The sequence below is a fragment of the Candoia aspera genome, chromosome 2 (genome assembly GCF_035149785.1).
Source record: "Candoia aspera isolate rCanAsp1 chromosome 2, rCanAsp1.hap2, whole genome shotgun sequence".
NCBI lineage: Eukaryota > Metazoa > Chordata > Lepidosauria > Squamata > Boidae > Candoia > Candoia aspera.
In genome coordinates, this window is record NC_086154.1 from 169,967,927 (window position 1) to 169,991,797 (window position 23,871).

The 23,871-nt window shown below is 40.8% G+C and overlaps 1 protein-coding gene across 1 annotated transcript in view; it reads right to left on the reverse strand.

Moving 5' to 3' along the window:
• Positions 1 to 8,658, reverse strand: part of LOC134492512 (cysteine-rich protein 1-like) — a 36,173-nt gene extending 27,515 nt beyond the window's left edge. The window contains exon 1 of the mRNA XM_063296683.1: positions 8,598 to 8,658. Within this exon, the coding sequence (XP_063152753.1) occupies positions 8,598 to 8,640 (43 nt within the window). The 5' untranslated portion in view covers positions 8,641 to 8,658. The remainder of the gene's footprint in view (positions 1 to 8,597) is intronic.
• Between the last annotated feature and the right edge of the window lie 15,213 nt (positions 8,659 to 23,871).

A 23,871-nucleotide genomic window follows, 5' to 3' on the forward strand; every position in this document is an offset into this window, starting at 1 on the left:
ACCAATACAGTTTCCACAACATCACAATAGATTCTCCATGTGGCATGTTGAATTATGGCTCCCACCATTGCTAGTCAGAGATTATAGGATATGTGTGGTCCAATAACATCTGGAAACCAAGATGGTGAACCTTAGATCTAAAGGCAGCAGCTCTTCCTTTCCAGGTACCTCAGCAGGACCTCAGGGTTAGTAACAGAGATGACAGAAAATGCACCACAAGACCAAAAATTCAGTATATGGCCAGAGTGCTACTCTGTTTATTGCTGACTACTAAGAAGATATCATTTTCTCTACAGCAACACTTAAGGCAGGAATGGAGAATGGGGTCAGTCCTGCCGTATGGGTCAGTCCTGCCATATGGCAGAGAGAGGCTGATTTTGCCTGTCATAAAAGGGCAGGAAATTGTTCATTATTTAATGTATTAATCCTCCAAATTTATGGCAAGGAAAAGAAGATGTGGGATGTTCTTCTGCAAGTACCAAAATCTATCTGGTTTTGAGTAGATGGCACTCCATTGCCTGCTCTAGTTCAGATAGCAAATGTCTTAAGATATTCCCAGGAGTGGGCCACCAGGTGTTATTGGACTACAATTCCCTAGTTAACGTGGCCAATAGTCAATAATGATAGGAGTAGTACAACAGCCAAATATAATTGACAGAGACAGGCTTCCATCCTGAATTTAAGTAAAGGGTTTAGTTCAGGATGGGCAATCAAGCAATATGAAAAATGGGCAGGGTTGGCATACATGAAGGCAAGGCCAAGGATTTCTATATGTTCCTGGAGTTCTGAATGGGGGTCCTTGCTTAGTTAACTATGTTAAGACAATTTAGGGGTTACATTACAATTTCTGTATCTTTCATTTCTCAAAAAAGCAAGAAACCATGTGGTTGATTTTAAGCAATTGTGGTTCACGGTTATTATTTTCCAAGGGGTCATAAAAAGGTGATTCAAGAATCCATAGTTGCCTGTTGCTGGCCTTATTCTTGACTTTTGTTGATTAGCTACTTAGGAAAATGCTTGAAAAGAAAAAAAAAGTGTTTTGTTTCAAACACAAAACAAAGCATCTCATCTGGAGTGACCCAGTCAAACATTCAAGCTGGCTATCTTCCAACAGAAAGAAACTCTAATCAGTTTATGTGTTATGTTTCATTGAAACAAGACTCAAAACATTTTGAGCATTGGCCATAAGAAACCATGGAAACACAGAAGAAGTATCTTGTTCCCTTCTTTTCTCTCCAGAATTACAAGAATAGATATGGTAGCAGTTCAGCCTGGGTGCTACCACCAAGCCAGCATGCAGAAGAATTGGCAGAGAAAAAGAAATAAAATATTTTTGAAACCTCCCATCACGAAAGCATTTTTTTTTCAATCTCCCATCTTGTTTTCCTTGAATCCAGATACAAGGATATCTTTCTTCCTGTGTCCCATGGGTACTATACTAATTGAAAGAAACATGTAGAGAGATTACTAAACTGGTTCACTTTAAAAAAAGAGAAAGAACACACAGAAACTACAATTTCTCTCACACACCTTTCAAATCAATTTCCTCCTCCAAGGCAGGAGATGGATTCCAGTCAGTCCATTGACACAGACAGGATTTCTTTAAAAAATAAACAAAAAATCAAAGCATCCATGGTGTGTAGAAAAATATAAAACAAAACTTCATAACAGTTAAATAAGAACAAAGCAAAAATAAAACAAAACATTAACCCTGAACAGATTAAAAGGCTCTGGAATAGCTTTGTCTTCAACATTGTTCTGAACACACTTACGAGGGATCATTCCGGAAGATCGGTGTTGCCACCCAAAAGAAGCACCTCCTTGCTTCAGCTTCCTCTAGTTCCTGATGGTGGAGGGCTAGGAATAGGTTTCCCAAGATGATGGAATACTTGGCCCAATTCGGACTGGAGCAGGTGGTCCTGTAGATACCCAGATGCCCAGATTTCCCATAATAGAAATAAAGCAAACCTCTTCTTAACCAAAGCTGGGTAAGCCTAAAGCTATCTTTGCTGACAGCAGGACCATGATCTCATTGCAATATTTAAAGGTTCACCTGCAAACTTAGTTTTGAGGGGGTTCCCCCCTTTTTGGCAGTTTGGTACTGGCTGGCTGCCAAAAAAAGAATGCAATTTCTGCCTGGTAGAAAAGAAAGCTGCTGCCCAGAAGAGAGGCCCCATTCCAGGAAACAGAAATAGTAAAATAAAATAAATAAATAAAATAAAATTAAATTAAATAAATAAAAAAACAATCCTCCCTACCAGCTTTTATATCTTAAATGTAAATTACATTTTCATCCTCAGCAGCATGCAGAACACAAAAGTAATCATGGGTCACGTACAAACTCTTACTCAGCAAAACAACTCTTCTTTTAACATGCTGAGTGGTTCACATGCAAACAGGTCAAATCAACAAATTCGAACATGCCCTTGCAAGCAAAATGCACCATATCAACAGCATGCAAGAGTGCACAGTCATTTTACTTAGCAAGCCAACTAGCACAGAGTCTTTTACACTCTGAAGTTTCCCCAGATAAAAAGCCATGAGAGAATACACAGTGCAGTGATGGATGAAACTAAGCAACCCTTTCCCAAGCCAAACAGAGTCTGCTTTTTCAAACACACCCAAAGTATAAAACTCCAAAAGAATCAATGTTTAAGCAGCTGACTGAAGTCAAGCAACTACGCAAACAAAAATACTACATTGCTGGCTTGCTTAGCTAAGGTATTTGTGTGTACTCTGTGCATGTTTTTGTTCTGCTGATTGTGGCAGTTTCATAGTATCTTTGAAAATGTCGACTCACTGCATTTATGAAGCCATCTTGAATCTCAAAATCAACAGGAGTCTGGAGCATGCATGGAACGTGAGCAGACAGACCTAAAGCCAGTTTTACATTTACTTTCCATTTATTTTTCATCTGAAGGCCACGTTTGTTTGTTTTTTTGGATGCCTTTGAGTCAAGTTTTGATTCTTGATGACTGCCTGGACTAGTCCCTGAAGTTTTCTTGGCAAGATTTTCAGAAGTGGCTTGCCATTGCCTCCTTCCCAGGGCTGAGAAGGAGTGACTGGCCCAAGGTCAACCAGCTGGCTTTGTGTCTAAGGCTGGATTCCTGGTTTCTAGCCTGGTGCCTTAACCACTACCATACATACATATATAACTTCACACACAAGAAGTCCAACTTCCCCATATGAATCTTTATGAAAAACCAGCAGTTTGGACTTGTTGGTTCCAAAATGGCTCCCTTATTGTGCCATGTGTTTTTCAGGGGCTTGCTGGTTTGCTCCAAAACTCCACCCCTTTCAAGCTTAAGCCAATAGGAATACGGACACAGCCATTCTTCTGGCCATATTGGCCCAGGCAGGAAAATTCAATTCAATTCAAAGCTGCCCAGACTCACTTTTTTAATAAGATGGGAGGTATATAAATTTAATAATAAATTAATTAATACATAAATAAATAAATAAATTTAACACTCCAATTACAAGAAAAAATAAAACTTCTAATGAAACATTCAAAACACTTCTACTTGAAACAATTATGATTTCTTTCAAACAGTTCAACCTGCCTTGTTATATTTGAATCAAATCTTTTTCCCACACATGAAGTCACTTGAAGCAGCTATTTTAAGCTTGAAACGTTTCAAGTTTGAATTGTTTTGCACATTCCTTTTGACTGCCATGCTCCATGTGCTGATGGCTTGCTTTTCTCTACTCTCCAGACAACACTCATTTTATGTCATCTTCAGATTACCTATCAGCAGCAAGAGGTGGTCAAATAAATATTGATATATTTGTCTAAGTTCTATTTTTCTAACCATTTTTAAGTGAACCTGGACCCTGGGAATAATTAGAAGATGAAGGACCATTCACAACTTCTAATTGGAAATCAGTCTCATAACTCTCCTCAACCATTTTCTGTTTTACTGCCTAAGACGATATTCACTCTACACAGAAATTATACTAAACAATATAGGTGTTAGCTGTGAAAATTCTAGCTTGTGCAATAATTGCAATTGATTTCATCAAGCACAGTGGAAGGAAGGAAGAAGGGAAGGAAGAAAGCTTGGAAAGCTTGTTGCATATCTATAATTCGGAAAGAATTTGAAACAGAATTAAAATACACAAAATGCCAGTAAGAAAATCTGCTGTAGACAGCATATCTATATGGCATTGCATTGCTCTGGAAGGGGAGCCCAACAGTTGGGATGCGCATGCCCTGAACCTGAGGCAGGCCTAAGCATACATTAAAAATGAAAACTGGTTAATACAGATGCAAACCAGATTTTCTGGAATGGTGATGTGCAGGGCCGCAACTAGGGTCTGTGTCATCTGGGGCAAACATGGATTCCACACCCATTTTGGCGCCCCCCTAGCACTCATTTTGGCACCCCACCAGTGCTCATTTTGGCACCCGCCCCACCAGGGCGGCGCCTGGGGCACATGCCCCAGTTGCCCCCCCACCCAGTTGCGGCCCTGGTGACGTGCGCTACCTGCTTCATTAACTTCCCTGCAGGTATTAAAATAGGGAAGAGTAAGACTCTGAGTGACTCTCTGCTAGGAAAATCTGCACAAAATGGATAGCATAATGAAAGAACAACTGCAAGTTGGTCATCCCCAAATTCATTTCTCCCTTATCTTTTAATCTGTATTCCTGTTGCTCATTTTCAAGCATGTTTGCTTCTTGCTTCCTGAGCTGTGCAAGACTCTAGGCAAGAAATTTCCTTTCTGGATCTGTACTTCTCTTTATGTTGCATTTGTTATGTTTTAAATGCTGTGGCTTCCTCGCTTAAACTCCAATGGTGTGGTTGCCTTTAACGCCCGATATAGTCCTCAAGCAAGCAGGCGACCAATCCCAGAAGCAAGCAGATATTTTTTTAGAGCATTATTTAATTATATAACACTCTAGTATTATTTAATGGTGGGGGGAAATGGGTGACGGCAAGCTTGTATAAAGGGAGATTATAATTAATAATTCAAGAAACAGAATGAAACGATCATCTGCAGAAGTTTTTAACCAGGAATGGGCAAGGGTGTCCTTAAAGGTATATGCAAGTGTTGAAGAAATTCAAGTCTATGCTTTGTTTATGTGCTTTGGCAATGAGTTTCTTTGTTTGTTTGTTTGTTTGTTTGTTTGTTTGAAAACAAATTGGTGGCAGGGAACAGGGACATGCCGAAGTTGGGAAAGTCCCCAATGCTCAACAGATTAGGGCAGTATTTCTATGGAATCTGTCAAAAGATTTTGCAAGCTTCAGCAAAGCCTGAACATATTTTTATTATACTACTCCCTTCTTTATCAGGGCACAAACTGGTTTTACCTTCCCTCTCCCGGGACGTGTAATTTGCTAAGCTCATCACATAGTCACATTCCTTCTCAAGAACTTCAGAGAACTCAGCATGTTTTAGGATATTCATCTGGACAGAGAAAAATGGCTCCACTCAACTCACTTCCCCACAGGCCTTGAATTGATCTCAGAAGTCCTGTGCAAGAAAACAGCTGAGAACTGAAGAGTGATCACCTTCTCGGGAGAGGACCAGATGTTTAAGGAAGTATCAGAAAAAAACAAGAGCACACATGTTCAGGAAAAAGGGTGATCAGGAAGAAAGAGAGGGGTGCTGGCTCCACTGAAGGCTCCAACAACTGCATTTGAGGGATTGAAGATGAGAGAGGAGAGGTTTCCCCATGTGGTTTAAAAATTCTGAGATGCGCTTTCATTGTATGGGGTGCATCCCCCAAGAAAGGTAGCAGCCCAGAATTCCAGTTTCTAGAGGTAGTTCTGGGACAACAATGTTGTCAGTGGGATCATGGTTGTAGAGTATTTGTTAGTGGAACACTTTGCTTCTTAGTCTAGGCCTCTGGCAGGAGGAAGACAGTAATGCAGAACTCCCTTTGACCCTCCTTGCTGGAAAGAACTTGTTTTGAGAGTGGTGAGCTGAAGGACAGCAACCTCTGGCCCCATCCATCAGCCAGGAATCCAGTTGCTCCTGAAAAACTGCATGCCATGCCTCCCAGGAAGTGTACCATGGCAACAGGGAGACCAGCCTGGGTCCCCTCATTGGCAAGCCAGGGAGCAATGGCTCCAATGCTTGTTCTCCTCTTCCCTCCACATTCACTTCCCTTTTGTGCCATTTTATTTAGTTATTTATTTACTAATTTATATGGCTGCCTATCTTAATGGAATAATTCTAGGCAGCTAGTAGACCATGAGCTAACTGTCTGTTGCACTGTCTGGAGATATGGGAGATGAAGACTAACGCTTCTGGAAGGCACTAGATAAGAGAAGGTTGTTCTATAGTGGCTGTCCAATATTAACACAATGATTTCCCCAGGGACAAAAGAATTGCGGTTTCAAACAGAATAAATGTGACACCTTCAAAACTAGGCTTGAAGCAAAAAATCAGGGTATTGTAAAGGCTTCCACTTGAAAGAAACATCCATGAAATTTTGAAGGGGGCAAACTGGCTTTACACTGACCTTTAAAGTTACTTTTAGCGTGCTTTTTCATGATGTTAATATTTCAACCATGTTTTCTGCTGTTGTGGCTTTATTGTTTTGCTTTCGGGGAAGAACTGCATTGCCTTCATGGCTTTTGCAGCTGTCATGCTCATAAATAGATAATAATAATAAAAAAGTATCATGAGACAAGAGGAAGAGTGGAGGGGATGTGCATTCCTTCTGAAAACAGAAAAGACACGGTTGCCTGTTTTGGAGGGAATGTGTAGACCCCCTGCAAATTTGGAACCCCTGCAACAGTGGCAGCTGTGCTTCTATGAAGCCAAAAATGATCATCTGGAGTCCATGAAGCACATGGACAGACTTTTCCCAGATTTGTTGGAAATGGATCCAGATCCATGTGGAGATACCTCTTCTGCTGCCATCAGTGGGAGAAAAAGAAGGGGCAGGGACTATTTTGTCTCCCAAAATGAATATCCATTGTTCAGGCAGAAAAGGAAGAATACAGTAAAGAATACAGCATGTAATGAAACCACCACAGGTTCTACAATGGAGTGCAGAATGTCAGATATCTCAGTCCAGGTTGGAAATGGAACTAAGCCATTTCTAGTATGTCCTGGGGGCATCTTAACACTGTAGACCAGGCCTGTCTACAAAGGCTTAGCACAACCTGCCTAGCTTTGGAAGATTAATAGCCATCTCTCAAAAAGTCTGCCTTAAAACATATGAAGTCAGATTTGGAAGGTCCGCCCATCCCAATGTGTAGTTCTTTCCTTGGAAAAGTTAAAGTTCACTACAAACATTGTAGCTGAGGAAAACTATAAATTGGAAAGAGGGAATTGTGTTTCCATAGAGCAGGACCTATTTAAAATGGGGATGAAAGCGACAATTGACCCAAGTCCCAAACACGGAAGAAATCCTACCCAAGGTATGTTTCAGGACTTCAAACCTTTAAATGAATCAAGGTTTTTCATATAAGGCAGGAAAATAAATCACTTAAAACTGAATTCCAAGGGTTATTTCATTATTTTGGGTTTCAGTACTAGGATGCTTCAATAGACATAAAAATAGTGGAAGAAAAATCACATTAACACAGAATGCAGTAGAAAGAAAGAGGGAGGGAGGGATAGGCTCAAATGAACTTCCTGCTCCCAGGCAGCTTCCAAAAATCTTGCCATTGAGGGAGAGCAAAAGTTTCCCTCCATGCCTCTTCTCTGTCTCCACTGAGCCCTCTTCCAGTCCTTGCTGAAATATCTACAAAACGTCACCCTAGGAGAAGGTAATGCAGCACAGAGTCTTTAGCTAGTCCCATCACAAACACTGGCTTCAGCGTGGAGAGTCCAACAGAAGGCAGCCCCATTTTGTTCACCATCATGACAGGGAATGATGGGAGCCACAGCTCATCTGGAAGACACTAGGTTGGGGAAGACTGTTTTATGCAATTCAATTTCAATGATAGCTAACTTTCATTTAATTTCCTGAAGGTATAAAAAAGTTCTCCCATGGCTTAAGTTTCTTTTGATGTAAAGGGGACAGCTCTAGGGAACAGTTTTTAAAGAAATCATTTTCAAACATACAGTAAAGGGGGAAGAAGGGGAACCCTATGATGACAAAGCTGACCAAAATTAAGGTCAGATGTTAAAGGAACATAAGAGTCAAACAACCGGGTAATTGGGATGAAACTGTGTATAATTATTTTGAGGGACAGTCGTCTGTAGCTGTTTTCTTGTTCAGACCCCCTTCATGCAACGTGTCTAATTTCAAGCTCCAGAAACAGTACAGGCAGAGTGGCTCTGGCCATCGTGACGCAGGCCTCAGAAGAAAAAGGTGAATATTTCCTGAATTAGAAGAAGGCATCTCAAATATTTTTGGATCCCTCTTTTATGAGAACATTTGTGGCAGATCCTTTTGTAGTACATTTTAGGCCTGTACAGTTGACGTCCCAGACCAGCACATCTGGAAGCCAGTTTCTATGAAAGCTTATGCTTTCCTAGCCGTTCAAATAAAATAGTTTCTTCTGTGAGCAAAGTTTTTAAAATGGGATCTTCAGGCTATTCACCATTGCTAGAGCATTCTCAGCATCCAGTGTACCCACCTGAATGGATGAGATCTGAATTTTGGAAGAGTTACGAGGTAAAAAAAGACTTACCAAAGTAGACAGGCTTTCCACACGTGGGGCAGTAGGAAATCATTGTCCGCCTTCCTTCAGGCCCCACTCTCCAACTAACACTTCTTAAATAAACAGCATTTTGTTCATGTGAACAGACAGGAAAAGCATGGTTGGGTGAACAGGGTGGTGCTACATTCCGCTTTTTCAAAGAGGATGTTGTGGTTGCTGGTAAATGTTGCATGTGCCAGTGTGGTGTGGGAGGAGGGGATCAAGTACTTCTTATTTAAAGCATGATTTTGCTACAGCTTTATGGTCTGGTCTGGCAATCTTGGGCCTTTCTCCCACTGCTTATTTTTTATCTATCTATCTATCTATCTATCTATCTAAATTTATTTATTTAAATTAAAATAATATTAAAATATTAAAATATTTTATTTTATTTTATTTTTTTATTAGCACTCTGCCCCCTGAAGGAAACTTGTGTGGTGTCCAAAACAAAACAAACCAACAAACCAAACCTGAAGATACCTTCCTTAAAGCAAGAAAATAAAAAAAGTTAAAATATGATAATTAAAACACATCTCTTTTAGAAACACTCTTCTGAGAGGAATTGTGCTATCAACCCATCCTTACCCATCCTTTACCTCTTATTTCAGGGCACTGGCCACAGAACTATGTCCTTTTCAGGTGTCAAACGAATCAAGATGGCCACGACTGCTTAGTTGAAGCCCCACTCCTTTTTATGTGCATCATGTGTACGATCACACATTAAAAAGGGGTGAAGTTTTGATCACGGCATCATGGCTGTCATCTGGACTTTTTTTTAACCCATCCACCCACCCTGCAAATGTCCCTTGTCTCTTTCTTCTCCTCTTCTTCTAGTTTCTTCTCTCCCTGTGAGGCACATTCTAAACCAAGTTCTTTTAAGCTCTGGTCCAGCCTAAAAGAACAGAACGAGACAGGGTGTCAGGCAGTATGTGAGAGGAAGAAACAAGACTTCAGCCTTAACCAGTGAAATCTGAAAATGGTGTGACCTTTCTTGACCTAGTTCTGGTTTCTTTGAAAACCACCTTGACTTGTATGTCCCAGTGCAACTTATGCAAACATTCTCATCTTCTAGACCAGGGTGGGCAACTTCTGGCCCATGCAGCTCCCACACCCTCCAGATGATGGTAACAAAATGTGGTTGCTTCACATTCTTTCTTTTCCTCATCATCCCCCTCCCATTAATGTGAGAATCTACTGGAAATCCACCTTCTTTTAAGCTCTCAGTATGGCTGATGTACATCTGATAGTTCCCTATATAGAATGAAACTGGTCATGTGTTGCCTCCTGAAGGTCAATATGACTAAAAATGCCATTACATGAGGTCACATGGTCATTGTCCTGCACCCTCACCAGAAGCATCCATCCATTCAGAACTCCATTCTCGAATGGGGGTGGCTGGAATGTCCCCCTGTCAACATCACCTACAGCCTATGTATTTACAAGTTCAGCCAGTTGTCTGCAATAGTGCCTCCCTCTCTGCATCCTATGTTATCACTGTAGCTGAAAGAACCCTTCTGTAGGACCTTTCCCCATCTTTCTGGGACATGGAAGCTGGGAGGCTATAAGACTGTGGCTAATTACAGAATCTCTTTCCATCTCATAATTGTTCTTTTTTTTATGTATGAAGGGATTCTAAGTTACCACAGAACATATCAAGCACCACGGGAGCCCAATTAAAGCTTTTCTTCATCACTGATTTACCAGAACAGCCTGACAACCTGGATTTCATACCCTGTCCCCATGAAGCTACCCTTGACTCATTCCAGGCCCTGAGTTACACAGCCTTATCCTGCTGTTTTCCATACTGCAAAACACAGAGTGAAAGCAGTCAGGGCAATGCATAATGATGCCAGCAGTTCTTTATGGTGCTACGGCAACGGCTGGATTCCAGCAAGGTTTGCTGCTGTGAAAAGGTTCTTCATATGTCACAGCAGAAACAACCAGGTGTCTTTAGCCCCTTAAAGGTCATTAAATCAAATACGGAACAAACTTTATGGACTAAAGTCCACTTTGCCAGAAACACTCAGACTGAGTGATTTTTATAACAGATTCACCAGGGGGTTGCCCATAAATGTCATCATGCCCAACACTTAGTTTGGTGAAGAATATAATTCTCCTCCATGCCACAGAACTCTATGAGCAGCTATACTCCACTTGATCAATAATCAGCTGTAGCCACCCTACTTGTAAGTGGCAACCAGACAAAAGGTAAAACTGGCAAATGCTAGCCCCTGCAAGGAGCCAATAAAACACCCAAACAAAGTCCTGTGATTTGCATATGCTGCAATGAGAGGAAAGCAGCAGCTGGTTACAAAGCTAATGAGCCATAGTTAGATAATGAAAATCCGTTTGCTCTCTCAGACAGTATAGCTGAAGTCAAAGTAAACTTGCCACCTTACGTGATTTTTTTTTCTTCCTTTAGGTCTTGGCCAAACGTTTATTTTTCCAGATAAAAGGCTGCTAGAAAAGCCAAAGGAGATCAGGCATCAGAGAATGGTGACCAGCTGCTTCCTCTGATGTGATGGGACCTAGCAGCAGAACCATGATCCTAACAGGTAGATTAACCTCTGCCCCCAACGACATGATTTTCATGATCTTAATACAAATATTTACTCCTTACTGTTTGCTCCATTAAGAAAAACTGGCTGGTTGTCTGGAAGAGGATAATAGCAGATTTGTGGGGAAAGGAAACATTTCATTTTGGGGGGAAGAGAAAGTTAAGACAGGCAGAGACCCCTGAGGCATGATTCAATTTCCTTCTCCCCCATGCTCACTGGGAAGGCCTGATCACTGATTTTCCGTATCAAATTAATTGGTTCTTTGCCCTGCTATATATGTTGCTATATAATTTCCAATTTTGTCATATTTTATGCAAAACTCTTGCTTCACTTGGACCAGAGGATGGAGTAGCATGACCCTGCTTTCCTTCAATCTTTTATACTGTAGTTTGCAGAAAATTACCTTCTACTCTGGATTTTTTTTTCTTTTTGATTCTTTCTCATTTCGTACAATGTACATGTAAAAATATGTTTCTGATGGTGTGCTCACTAATCTCTTACTTTAGTTAGTGAGTGATAGAAATGGGGCATCCAAAATATTCCATGCTTTTCTAGGTCTTTTATGTTACCTCCATGTTAAGAGTTTGCCCACCCACCTTAGCAGATATCACACAGATTGACATGAAATTGCTGGGCCATAGGGACGTTTCACACTTTATGCAAAGGCAACTTTTGATTTGCTACCGCATATACAGTCTTGAAAAACATCACTCAATCATGGCTTCTTGAAGGATACCTGGTGTTTCACAGAGACTTTTTTTTTCATTCAGACCTGGTTGTTTCATTGGTTTCTTTGTCTGTTTTGCAGGTTTCTTTTTTTAAAAAAATCCTAGCTAGCAGTTTAAACATTTCAGAAATGCTTTGATACTTTCTAGTTGAATGGTATAAGACTAAGAGTCTCCCTAATTCTAGCACAGTGCTGTAACTAGTAAACCACAGTAATGCCCCCCAAAAGTGAATTATCTTGCTAAGTTCATGGACAACCTAGTCTAGTTTCTAACTTCTGGAAATGACTATCTTAGCACATTTGGAAGGTCACATCCAAGAAAGAAACCAGGGGTTGATGCCTGCTGGATCAGACCAAGGGCTTCTCTAGTCCAGCATTCTGTGACATTTGATGTTGGCTTGATTGATGTATGCAGCTGAATTCCCTGTAGTAATTGGGAATGGCCTTGAAGGACAGGAGGAGGAGCCGCTACCAAAGCAATAGTCAGATAAGCATAGCTTGAGCCCGGTCCAAGAAAATAACTTGAGGAAACATCTCAGACAAGACCCTCCCTAGTTCACACAAAGTGGGAGGGAGGGGAGGAAGCACATTCAGACTTGCAAGATTCCATTAATATAACTGTTCTAGTAAAACTAGCCCTGACTTGAACAGCATTGGTTTCTTAGTCTGATCTGCCTTGTAGGGCTGACATGCAGCATTCAACCAGTTGCCTTAGCTACTCACATTCCTAGGAGCTGTGTCTCTCAGACACACCCTGCTTTGGCACTGCAGGTCATCTATGGCCATGATGCTCCCTAACCTCTTATAATCTTGGGCCTCGCTTTTCTTTTCTTTTCTCCTATAAGAAATATTCCAGAACTGGGCAGAAGCGATGTTGCGCACTGGTCCTTCCGGAGCCCAACCAGGCAGAAGGCCTGCCTCTGTGGCAAGTCTAGCTCTGAGTAGAGCGAGGCCAAGTCAGACCCCTGTGGGCTGGAGATCAAAGAGGAAGGTGACATTTTAGCAGGTAAATATTTTGCCAGGGAGAAACACTGAATATACATGGGCTGCCCCTAGCTTCGACCCTCCTGGGAGGATGGCTTGATTGATATATGCAGCTGAGCAGAAAAGGCTAATAGCCTATTGCTTCACAATTTATGGTTGCCTAGAAACCTGCCCTTTGTTGTTTTTCCTTCCTGGCAATGCTCAGCTCTAGGACTCTTGAGCAGCCTACCGGATACATGGTTCAGGGACAACCTGACAGCCTCTGAAGTGGCCCTCTTTATTTCTGCTGCCCCCAGTTTCGGCCTCTCCAGTCTCTTGAGCGGTGGTGAAACTGGGCATTTGGAATATTGTTAAATATTTGCTTCAGCTGCTATAGTGGAGTATAAGGAAGGCATTTCTCTCTACTTTGCTCCCTCCTCTTGTAAACCAAGTGCCTCCTATATTAATTTTAGATGAGGAGGTTAGGGGTGTTGCATTCTCTTCCCTCTCCAAGACTAACTCACTACATAATTCAACTGGGCTCAAATCAGAGGCCTCTCAGGTGATGGCAACTTATGTACTAAATTTAGGAGACATGCCAATTCCTGCCTAAGTAGAATATGCATGTAGGTTTTACTTTCCATTCATGAAAGACCTTCCCAGCTGTGAGTGAACAGTTGGTCCAACAATACAGAGAGAGCCTCCCTGTTTTATTTCCTCTCCCAGATCCCCTCCATGCCTTGTTTGGTTCTTTGCCCAAGGGAATTTCTAACTCCCAAAGCTAAGAAAGGAGTAAGTTGTTGTCCTCCTCCTCCTCCTCCTCCTCCTCCAAGATGAGCCTGCATAAGCTTCTTAAATAAATACTTAAATAAGGGATCTGCATCTGCTCAGAAAAGCTGATTAACAGTTGACTGAGGCTAGATTAAAGGAAGCCCAACATCCTACAAGTCATTGCTGCAAGTTCTTGTCAGGTTGAAGCCTTATACAAACCAAATCCCAAATCTTCATCTATCCTTTTTTATTTATGTATTTATTTATTTATCCATCCTATTTTTATCACCGCCCATCTCCCTCATATGGGGACTCTGGGCAGTTCACAATAAAACAGTTTAAAATTCAATAGAATCATAAATATCATTCATCCATAAATATCAATATCAATAAATATAAATATAAAATGTAATGAGATTCAAGTAATGGCAGATCTAATTCCACCCAAAGGGGAACAAGACCGGCCTCGGCAGGACTAGGGAGCCAACCAACCCCAAGAGTGGCTCTTCCTCTCCCCACTCCAGGCATGCTGACAAAACCAGGTCTTCAGTCATTTCCTGAAATCCTTCCTTAGCATACAGTAATTGTTCAGAAATATTTGATTTATTGAAACAAACAACTAAACAAAAATTATGGACTGACAATCCTGAATTACTGTATTAATTGAAGCAGCCAACACAACAAGAAAAAAGTGGATTCCTATCTCTGGGTCTTCCCTGTTTATGACCATAGTTGAAGTTTCTGGCCAACTATCCATGAGGCAGAAGGCACAGTCCAATACCGTGTGGGCTTCCCCCCACCCACTGTAGCAAAGTCTGGCGGTGCTCAGGGAGGGTGCTACCGGGAAGATTACTTGGCATCATACTCCTAGATTCCACCAGCATGTAATCATTTTGAAATTTTAATAACAAGAACAAGCTTTGAAGGATCCTGGGTGAGATACTGTCTTAATACCTTCCACTTCGCCTGGTGAGCTATACCATCAACTTCTATCAATTCTGCAAGCTTATTACTCATCCTTGCAATCTTGGTGGGTTCTTTATTCCTTTTGGCACTCTCCCATTTCAAATGAATTAACCTTGCATTGGTGAGCAATATTATCATTTTCTCTTTCCCCACCTCTTGTCAATATTTTCTTCCATAAAATAGTATAGACATGGCAGGACTGAGAAGCATACTGCGGAAAAGATTATGGTAGATGACTGAAGCTTTGCCACTTCTTTTGAAGGCACACCTGTTGTTCTATTGAAAAAAGAAAGAAAGAAAAAGGATTTCTTTCCCAAAGCTCAAGGGCTCCAGCACCTTTTTAACCATGCAGTGGCTGATATCAGGCTGGGCAAAAAGAACAGAAAATCCTGTGCAATAAATTTATTGCAACATGAGCATTTGAAAATAAACACCCATTTCTTCATAAAGATCTCATGAAACAGGTCCCTCAGTTGGTAATTTACGGGTTTTTTTTAAAGGCATACTTTCATGTTAGCAAATTATTAGCTCCATTCATTGGCTGATTCAGCTTGGGCTGAGACATAGGTAAAAAGGTTCTTTGATCTTCTCTTTTCCAGTATGAGCAATATAGAGACAAAGTCACCCTTTATGCCCAAGCACAGCTCTGTAGCTGAGATGCATATGGAAAGAACTTCGCCAAACGTCCTGCTGCATCAAGTTGGCAGGTTAAAAAGAAAAAAAAGTTGAGGCAAATAATAGCATGCTACTGGGAAGCTCACCCTTGGTTATTATGAGAAATAGTCAGTCCAATTATTGCAAGGGGTGCTGTTCTAAACATTATTTTTCCTTCCATGATAAATGATAAAATAATACCTCTGTACTTCAGCTACCACCATTCTTGAATTAAATTTCCCCAGTCTGTTGAAATTTGCAGTGTTCTAAATGTACACCACCCCTCTGCAAAAGTTCTCAATATTTCCAGGCTTGTCAAAGACATGTGCATGTATGTGCATATGAGTTTGCACACAAGCTGGCTGAGAACATTTGGCAAAGGAATGAAGGCCTCAGAGCAGAAGCCAGATGGGAACCACAGCATTGGGTACAAGACAGTGCCCCAGGGTAATCAGATTCCTCCTTATGTATGTGGATCTTCAAGATGCCACAGACCTCTTGGTACTTGTTGAAAACAATATTTGCAGAAGGGTCCACTCATTTGAGTCGAGTTATATCAAGTTACAGCAGCTCACTAGAGTAACCTCTTCACCCTGCACTGGCTGGAAATGTAGGTTCGCCCACTAATGATGTCAGCCATGGGTGCCTATCAGTCAGTTAGAACTGCAGGTGTGTCTGGCAAGGGTTTAGGAGTATAGCTAGATAGCAGTGCAGGCTACTTAAATGCCCCATAAAGGATGGATGAGAAAGGAGGAAAAAATATAGGAAGAGAAGAAACCGCAGAGTAGCAACAAGAAAAGTAGACAGTCAATCTAAAACAGGTCTGGAGGCTAGGCATAAGGCAGGCCTGACCTGGGATTTTTGGAAGTCCAATCGAAGTACAACATGGCAGACTTTCATCATTATGAGCTTTATTCTATTCTTTCTACTAAAAGGCCCCCAAAGCCAAATCTAAAATGAAATTTTTTAAAAAAACTGTCAGTGAAATGTAAAACACAATAATGACAATAATGGTACAATGTAAAAATGAAATCTTTTTTTCTAACAGCCAAGAAAATAAGGCCTGGTTGTAATGGTGAAGAGGAAGCATTTTACATTTCGGGAACAATGTAAGAGAAATCCCTTTCCCAGGTGCTCTCAAAAGGGCCTTTCCTGCAGAACTGAATAACCAGATACAAAATCCTAATGCACCTGTAGCACAGACCCTTATGTTCCTGCATCTTCCATGGTAGCCACAGAAACCCTCTCTAGGTTGTACTAAGAAATATAAGGGTAACTCAAGAAGAACTTTAAGAGGAATTGAGTCCAGGGGTCATGATTACCTTCCACATTGTGACATCAAGAGACTTCAAAAATACTTTCAACTTGACCACTTCAGTGTAATATTTATACTATAGATCATCCAATAATGCAGCTGGAGAGCTAATAAGGTTTCTTAAGGACAGACTTGTTTTTCTACTCCTTTTAAATTGTGGATATGGGTGAAGGGGATTCTGATGTACTCTTCTGCAAATTATACCAGCAAAGAGCCACTGGGATCTCTCTCACTACCGCATCAAATATGATGTATGTAATGTTGAATTTCTCCAATATGCATCAACCAGACAACAATGAGTGTTTGCAAATCATGTCTGTGTGTAATATTTATTTTAAGGAAGTTAAGGCTATTATCACCAAATATAGAAACAACAGGACAGCACAGATTGCCAGATCTTTACGAAGCTATTTTCTCACAGCATACAGTCAGTAAACATTCTTGTTAGCAAAAGGTTGAATGTTTCAAGCCAGCTTGCTTACCTTACTCTGCATTCTTGGCTTTTACTGTTTCTTCAGGGCAGACAACATGGATGTCACAGCTAATATTTACTGTATCTCCTGTGGCATCACTGGCACAAGGGGGAAATGTGAATTCTGTGATATATGAACGAACCCTTTCCCTACTTAGGTTATCCACTTGCAAGCATGCATTAAAGTACCTGATTATATTCACACAACACACTTAACCTAGTTACAGAATTAATGCATTTCAGGGCTTGCACATACACTGAGCAGTAAATCAACCAAAGAGCTGGGTTTGCATAACACAGTAAGCTGCAAAAGAACAAACCAAGGTTAACATTAAGCAAGCCAGTATGTTGTGTGAATTTCAGCCACTGGGTCTTTAACTGATATGGTTAACCACACTGTGTGAACACAGTCATAGCATTCCTCCAATTCTATAGTTCAGATTGTACTAAGAGATTTATAATTCATTCCTACTAAATTTTAATAAAGATGCTTAGGATTCAGTCAGTTTCCCTGGTTTTGCACCACCAAAGTAAAGGTAGTTGTAAATTGTTAGCTGCCAATATAGGAACTGCTTTATGGTGGCTGGTCTATGCCTCACATTAATCCATTATTTCTTTTAACTACAGTTTGTTGAACAAGCCATAGTGATTGGTTCTCCATCATATCAAACCATAAGTCATGTACTGTTCTTTCAGAGGAATCACTGTTCTTGGGAAACCAGTAAGTTTTCCTCCTAGCCAAAAAACATTCATCACAAAACTTATCAACAGCCAGGAATCTACAGGAATAGCAAAAGTGCATCACATACAAGATGCAGGAGATAAAAAAAGTCTTGGTCCAAGTAGTCAGTCCTTCTAGGTGGAGTCATGGTTCCAATAGAAGAGAATATCTGTAGCTCAGGGCTGAACTGTGGAGTCCTTGGTGCTCTCTGAGCTTGGTGGTTTGCTTGCAGACGTTTCATTACCAAACCAGGTAACATAATCAATGCACAGTGCACAGTCAAGGTTTCTAGTAGCTGGTTACAGAAGCACACAGGGTGAATACTTTGTTTCCAGCACTTTGTTTCCATCTTTTACTATGTATTCCAGGCTTCAAGCCTATGTCTGAACTAGCTGGACTACTCAAGCTGAGATGAGAGTGTTGGTCTACTTGGGTATAATAGTGATTCCAAGTAGATCTTTACTCTCTTGATCCTTTCCTTGCATTCTTGCATTTCTGTGCTTTTCAACACTCTAGCTTTTGACTCATTGTCACACTCAGGAAATTAGAGGATCCTTAGGGAGTCCTAACTGAAATCTAGGGCTGCAGGTACCCCAATAACAGGGGCCAAGCTTTCACATTTGTCCTGCTGGCCCTTGGCTACTGGATCCTCTTAATCTTCAAGGCCTACACTAGCGAATTCTCATCCTTTGAGGATCTCTCCTCAATGGGGATCATAACAAATGCTTTCCTCACCACAATGTCTGGGCTCAAACAATATATTAAACCAAACTCCAGATGTGAACACAACATCTGAATCAGATCATTGGTCTAGTACTGCATCTGTACTTCTGTCTTTCTCAGTGAAAGTGATACTTAGATAGATAGATATGGTTCATGCAGGACCTATCTAGCTTAATTTAAGTTAGTCTCTGCAGAGCTGGTGGCGAGCAATCTAGTGTTTTCCTTTGGCAAGTCACCAAAGTAGCAGAAGTCAGCCTTTTGCTACATTATAGGACTTGAATATTTAGGCCCATAGCTCCAGAGTCAGATGCTGTTTTTCTACATTGCATACTAAGTGATCCTTTGAAGTAAAGATGCTACAGTTTGAACATTTTAATTTTTTTTCCCCATTCAATTGTGTCTGATTCTTGGAGACTGCCTGGACAAGTCCCTGCAGTTTTCTTGGCAAGATTTTTTGAAAGTGGTTTGCCGTTGCCTCCTTCCCAAGGCTGAGAAAGAGGGACTGGCCCAAGGTCACCCAGTTGGCTTCATGCCCAAGGCAGAACTAGAACTCAACTCACAGTCTCCCAGTTTCTGGCCTGATGCTTTAACCCCTACACCAGACTGGCTCTTTACAGTTTGAACATACCAATCGAAGCAAATATTTGTAGCTCAGGGTTGAACTGTGGAGTCCTTGGTGCTCTCTGAGCCTTGTTGTTTTCTTGCAGACGTTTCATTGCCAGACCAGGCAACATCTTCAGTGCAAAGAGGGAGTGGGCCTTGCTCTCAGTTTATAAAGTTGAGCGGGTGTCCATTTTTTGGAAGATGCTGTGCAGATGTTCTTTTTCTTTTTTCCTGGTGTTCATAGCTAAAGAACTTACAAAGAAACTCAGATACCTCACAGAGGAGAGTGAACATTCAATCAACTCCCCACTACAGTGCCTCCAGAAAATCAAAACCATAAATATAGAAGAAGATGAGATCATGGTATCATTCAACCTTATAGCTCTCTTCACATCCATAGACACAGCACTAGCGAAAGAATCCATGGCTGCAGTTCTGCGCAACACACCGGACCTAGCCAAATACACCAAAATAGAAATACCCAGGATAATGGACCTCATCAGCCTCTGCCTTACAACCTACTTCCAGTTTGATGGAGAAATATACCAACAGATCAAAAGAACACCCATGGGATCACCAATTTCAGGACTTATAGCAGAGAACGTAATGCAGCGTCTGGAAAGGATAGCACTCCCACACATACAACCCAAAGTATGGATCCGGTATGTAGATGACACTTTTGTCATAATACAAAAGAAACAACTGGAAGAAACCCACAAAACCATCAACAACATCTGTAATGGAATAAAATTCACAAGGGAGGAAGAAAACAACAACTCACTACCATTCCTGGACATCCTCATCAGTAGAGGAAATGATGGCAAGTTAGAAACACAAGTCTACAGGAAAGCTACCCACACCAACCAAGTGTTCCACTACCAAAGTAACAATCCAACCTCCCACAAGAGAAGCTGTTTAGGAACATTATTCAGATGAGCACTTACACACTGCAGCAACCCAGAACACCAGAAAAAAGAAAAAACTTCTGCACAGCATCTTCCAACAAAATGGATACCTGCTCAACTTTATCAAAAAGTGCCTCACCACCCAACCCACTACAACCCAACCAATGGAAACTATGAAAAGGCTAACACTGCCATACATCAGAAACGTCTCAGAAACCACCAACAGACTGTTACAACCTGTAATATGGCATCACCGTAGCACATAAACCAACTAAAACTCTTCAAAACATATTAAGTGACCCAAAAGACCCAATAGCCCAAGAAGAAAAAACAGGAGTTATTTACAACATACAATGCAAAGACTGTAACAGCCACTATGTAGGACAGATAGGCAGAAGACTAGCAGAGCACATCCATGAACACCAACTAGCAGTCAGAAGACACGATGAGAACTCCTTAATCTCACAACACATGGACAGACTCAACCATAGTTTCAACTGGGAAACTGAGCATCCTAAATCAAGCCAAATCCAAAAATGCCAGAGAATTCCTGGAAGCCTGGCACTCAGACAAAGCAGCCATCAACAGACACATAGAGGTAAACAATGTTTTACATACCATTCAAAAGAGACAATAGAAAAGCCAAAACACCAGTATATTCCCTTGCCAGCAATCAACACCCAGATAGGCAAAAATCAACACTAGGATTAACACCAGATGAACCATCAAACAGCACAATACACCCTAATCAAAGAACTATTAACTCAGGCAATCAACCAAGCAGCAAACAACAGTCCAATCAAAGAACTCCGAAGGAGAGAACAACACCCCCACCAACACAAGCAGGGCAAGCCATGGTATATAAACTGAGAGCAAGGCCCACTCCCTCTTCGCACTGAAGATGTTGCCTAGTCTGGCAATGAAACATCTGCAAGAAAACAACAAGGCTCAGAGAGCACCAAGGACTCCACAGTTTGAACATACTCTCCTTCTAATAGATACCTATTTCCCAGCAAGTAAATCAACTGGTTCTATAGACAACATTTAATATTCTTAGTATTTTTCTGGTTCAAATGCCAGTATTTGAACCCAGGGAGATTTATTCTATTCCCAAAAGCTCTGTTCCAGCTTTTTGGTTCCCAGCGTAACAAGGACAAGGGATTTGACCAACTTAAAACAATACCCAGACAACTCATCCACACAGTGTAAACAAAGAAGGACATATCAAAGGCTGTAGGTTGGAAGATGTATCATTTCATTCCCCTGTTAGCTCTGGCAGTGTATGAAGCTGATAATAAATCACTAGTAATTGGTGTTTTCATAAGGGCATTTCTGGTTGCATTCATTAAATATGGATGTGTTGCAAACTGCATATGAACAACCCCAGTTCCCTTCCTGTCAACAGCAAACTTCATCCAAATAAAAAGACCAATTGGTATCTATTTAGAGTATAACCCCCTGGAATTGTTGGTAGAGGTTACTGTTGTTTGACTCTTATTTCTTGCAAGTCGTAAACCATTTATTGAATAAAAGGTCAAGCACAATTGCAAATTAATCATTCCCTTTTTGTTTAGTGAATATTGGGATGCTCACATTGTTATTGAATTGTTGCAAATGTTCCTTTAAGACAACATTTAAACAGTGAGAATTGCCTTACTGGAACAGACCAATGTCTATCTAATCATGTCTCTGTAAGGAATTCACAAATATGTAAGTTTTAAGTAGTAATGAGTCCAGGGCTTCCCCTTCTCACAAGAAGGGAGATTTTTACAGGTGAGGAGGTTCAAACCCATGAATGTTATACTTGAGTTTTTGCATTGGGAGCTATTGGTTATTTTCCTTCTGGACATTGAATTTGTCCAGCTGAATATTATTTTAAAAAAATATAAGATATTACTATTATACTATAATATTACTGAGTTATTGTAAGGCACTAAAAATGATTATTGCTCACAACATTAATGAAAATCATCTGCTTTCAGTTTGGGCAACAGAATCAAACACCGCTGCCCCCTTTGTGTCCACAAACTCTGAAGCCTTCTGTCATTAAGTCATTTTTTCCCACAGAGAAACTTAATGCACTGAATTCAAGGCCTCCATTCCAAATGGGTCTCTCTCATTCCAAGTCTCTTTCAAGAACTACAAAATATAATCTGTGTTTGCCAACAGTTTAGCCAGTCACTCTATTTCTAAAATGAGGAATGGAACAGAAACCATTGTGATGGAGGTAGCCAGCACACAAAGGAACCCTGTTCAAATATTAGACTTGCTGGACAGGCACCAAGGGTTTATCATTTTTGTTCCTTTTCATCATGGGAGAAAACACACATCCACAATATTTCATTGAAAAAATATCCTCAGTCCGATGTTGTGTCGAAAAATCAAATGGTTGTGAAATGAAGCCTCAATACCTGTAATTGAATTTGCTCATAGATCCCTTTAATTTTACTCCCTTGCACTATCTCCCCTTGGTTATTTAAATCCACCTTACCTAAATTGGTGCTCTCCAAATGTGTTGGATTGGCTGGAGATGATAGGAATCGTAGCACTACATTTCTGAAGGGCATCAGACTGGGAAAGTGGATTTAGACTGTAAGCTCTTCAGTGGTGGAAACTGTCTTTCTTCTCTTCTTCCACTTTTGTCCACATTAACATTACTTTATAAAATTCCATAGACCTAATGAATTCATGTTATTGAAGCCAGGTAAATTCTCCATACAACTTCTTAAAAACTGGTCAGGGATGAGGGGTCAACACATCCTGTCACTGATGGAAGTCTCCAGTATTTCTTAGTCAGGAATCATCTTTACCCCAATATTGAAGGCAAATGATATCCATTTGATGGCTTCCCTGCCACAGGAGACCTCAGTTCAGTCTTGACTGTGATCTGGAATCGCTTTCCACACAGTGGGCATCTAGGACCAGATTCTAAGCTGCATCTCAGAAATATAATTTCAAGGAAGTAAGTGGCCTAATTAATGGGCACATTTGTAAACACTTGCAAGATTTGAATCTTACAGAGAAGTAACAACAGCAAATTGCTCCTCTGTCATGCTATTCTCTTATTTAACTATATCCTTTATAAAAAAAAAAAATAATCTACACCTTGCCTTTCTCTGATGAAAGACTAGATTGCACAAAAGGTGTTCCCAGGGGATCTTCCATAGAGGCACCAAGAGATCCAGTGTTATTTAGCTTCAGCTTGGCTGCTGCATCAATTCCCACTGCCTGGCTTGCATTCCAAGCCTAATGATCACGAGCAGAGCCTGGAGTGCAAATTTTAGGGCCTGACTGCTTAGAGAAGAGTAACCTTTTTCTGCTTTCCCATGATCCAAATGGAAATGCATCTCTGGAAAAAGCAGTTTGCATAGTGATAGACTTCCCCATTGGTGCTCCAGATTTTCTTCCAATGTTAGTAGCATCTGCAGAGATACAACACTGCAAAGGGTTTAATTTTCCACCTGGTATTTATTAGACTCCATTTAGGGGATGGTATTTGCAAGCATTACAAACACAGTTGCATTTAAAAGTCACGCTGGCTTCAAGCAGCTAATGAAAACTATCACGCACAGGGAAAACATTTCTTTGGGGCCTGGAGATAGACAGACCAGGTGGCCTCACACTGATATTGGTAGCATGTTAGGAAAAAAATTGATTGCTCAACACATGTTGGAAATCGGGTTTTTAAACTATATACCTCTGCTTTGGAAGGGATGCTCATTTGGGTACATGTTTTCCAACCTTTGTTTTCCAATTGGAGAGGTTGACTCTGCAACATACTCCCTATGCTTCAGACCTAGGCCATAGATTGAACCTGCAGCAATATGATTTATAGGAAGGACCAGCCAACTAGATTTGCTCTCCATTGGTGACCCATTGACTTCAGC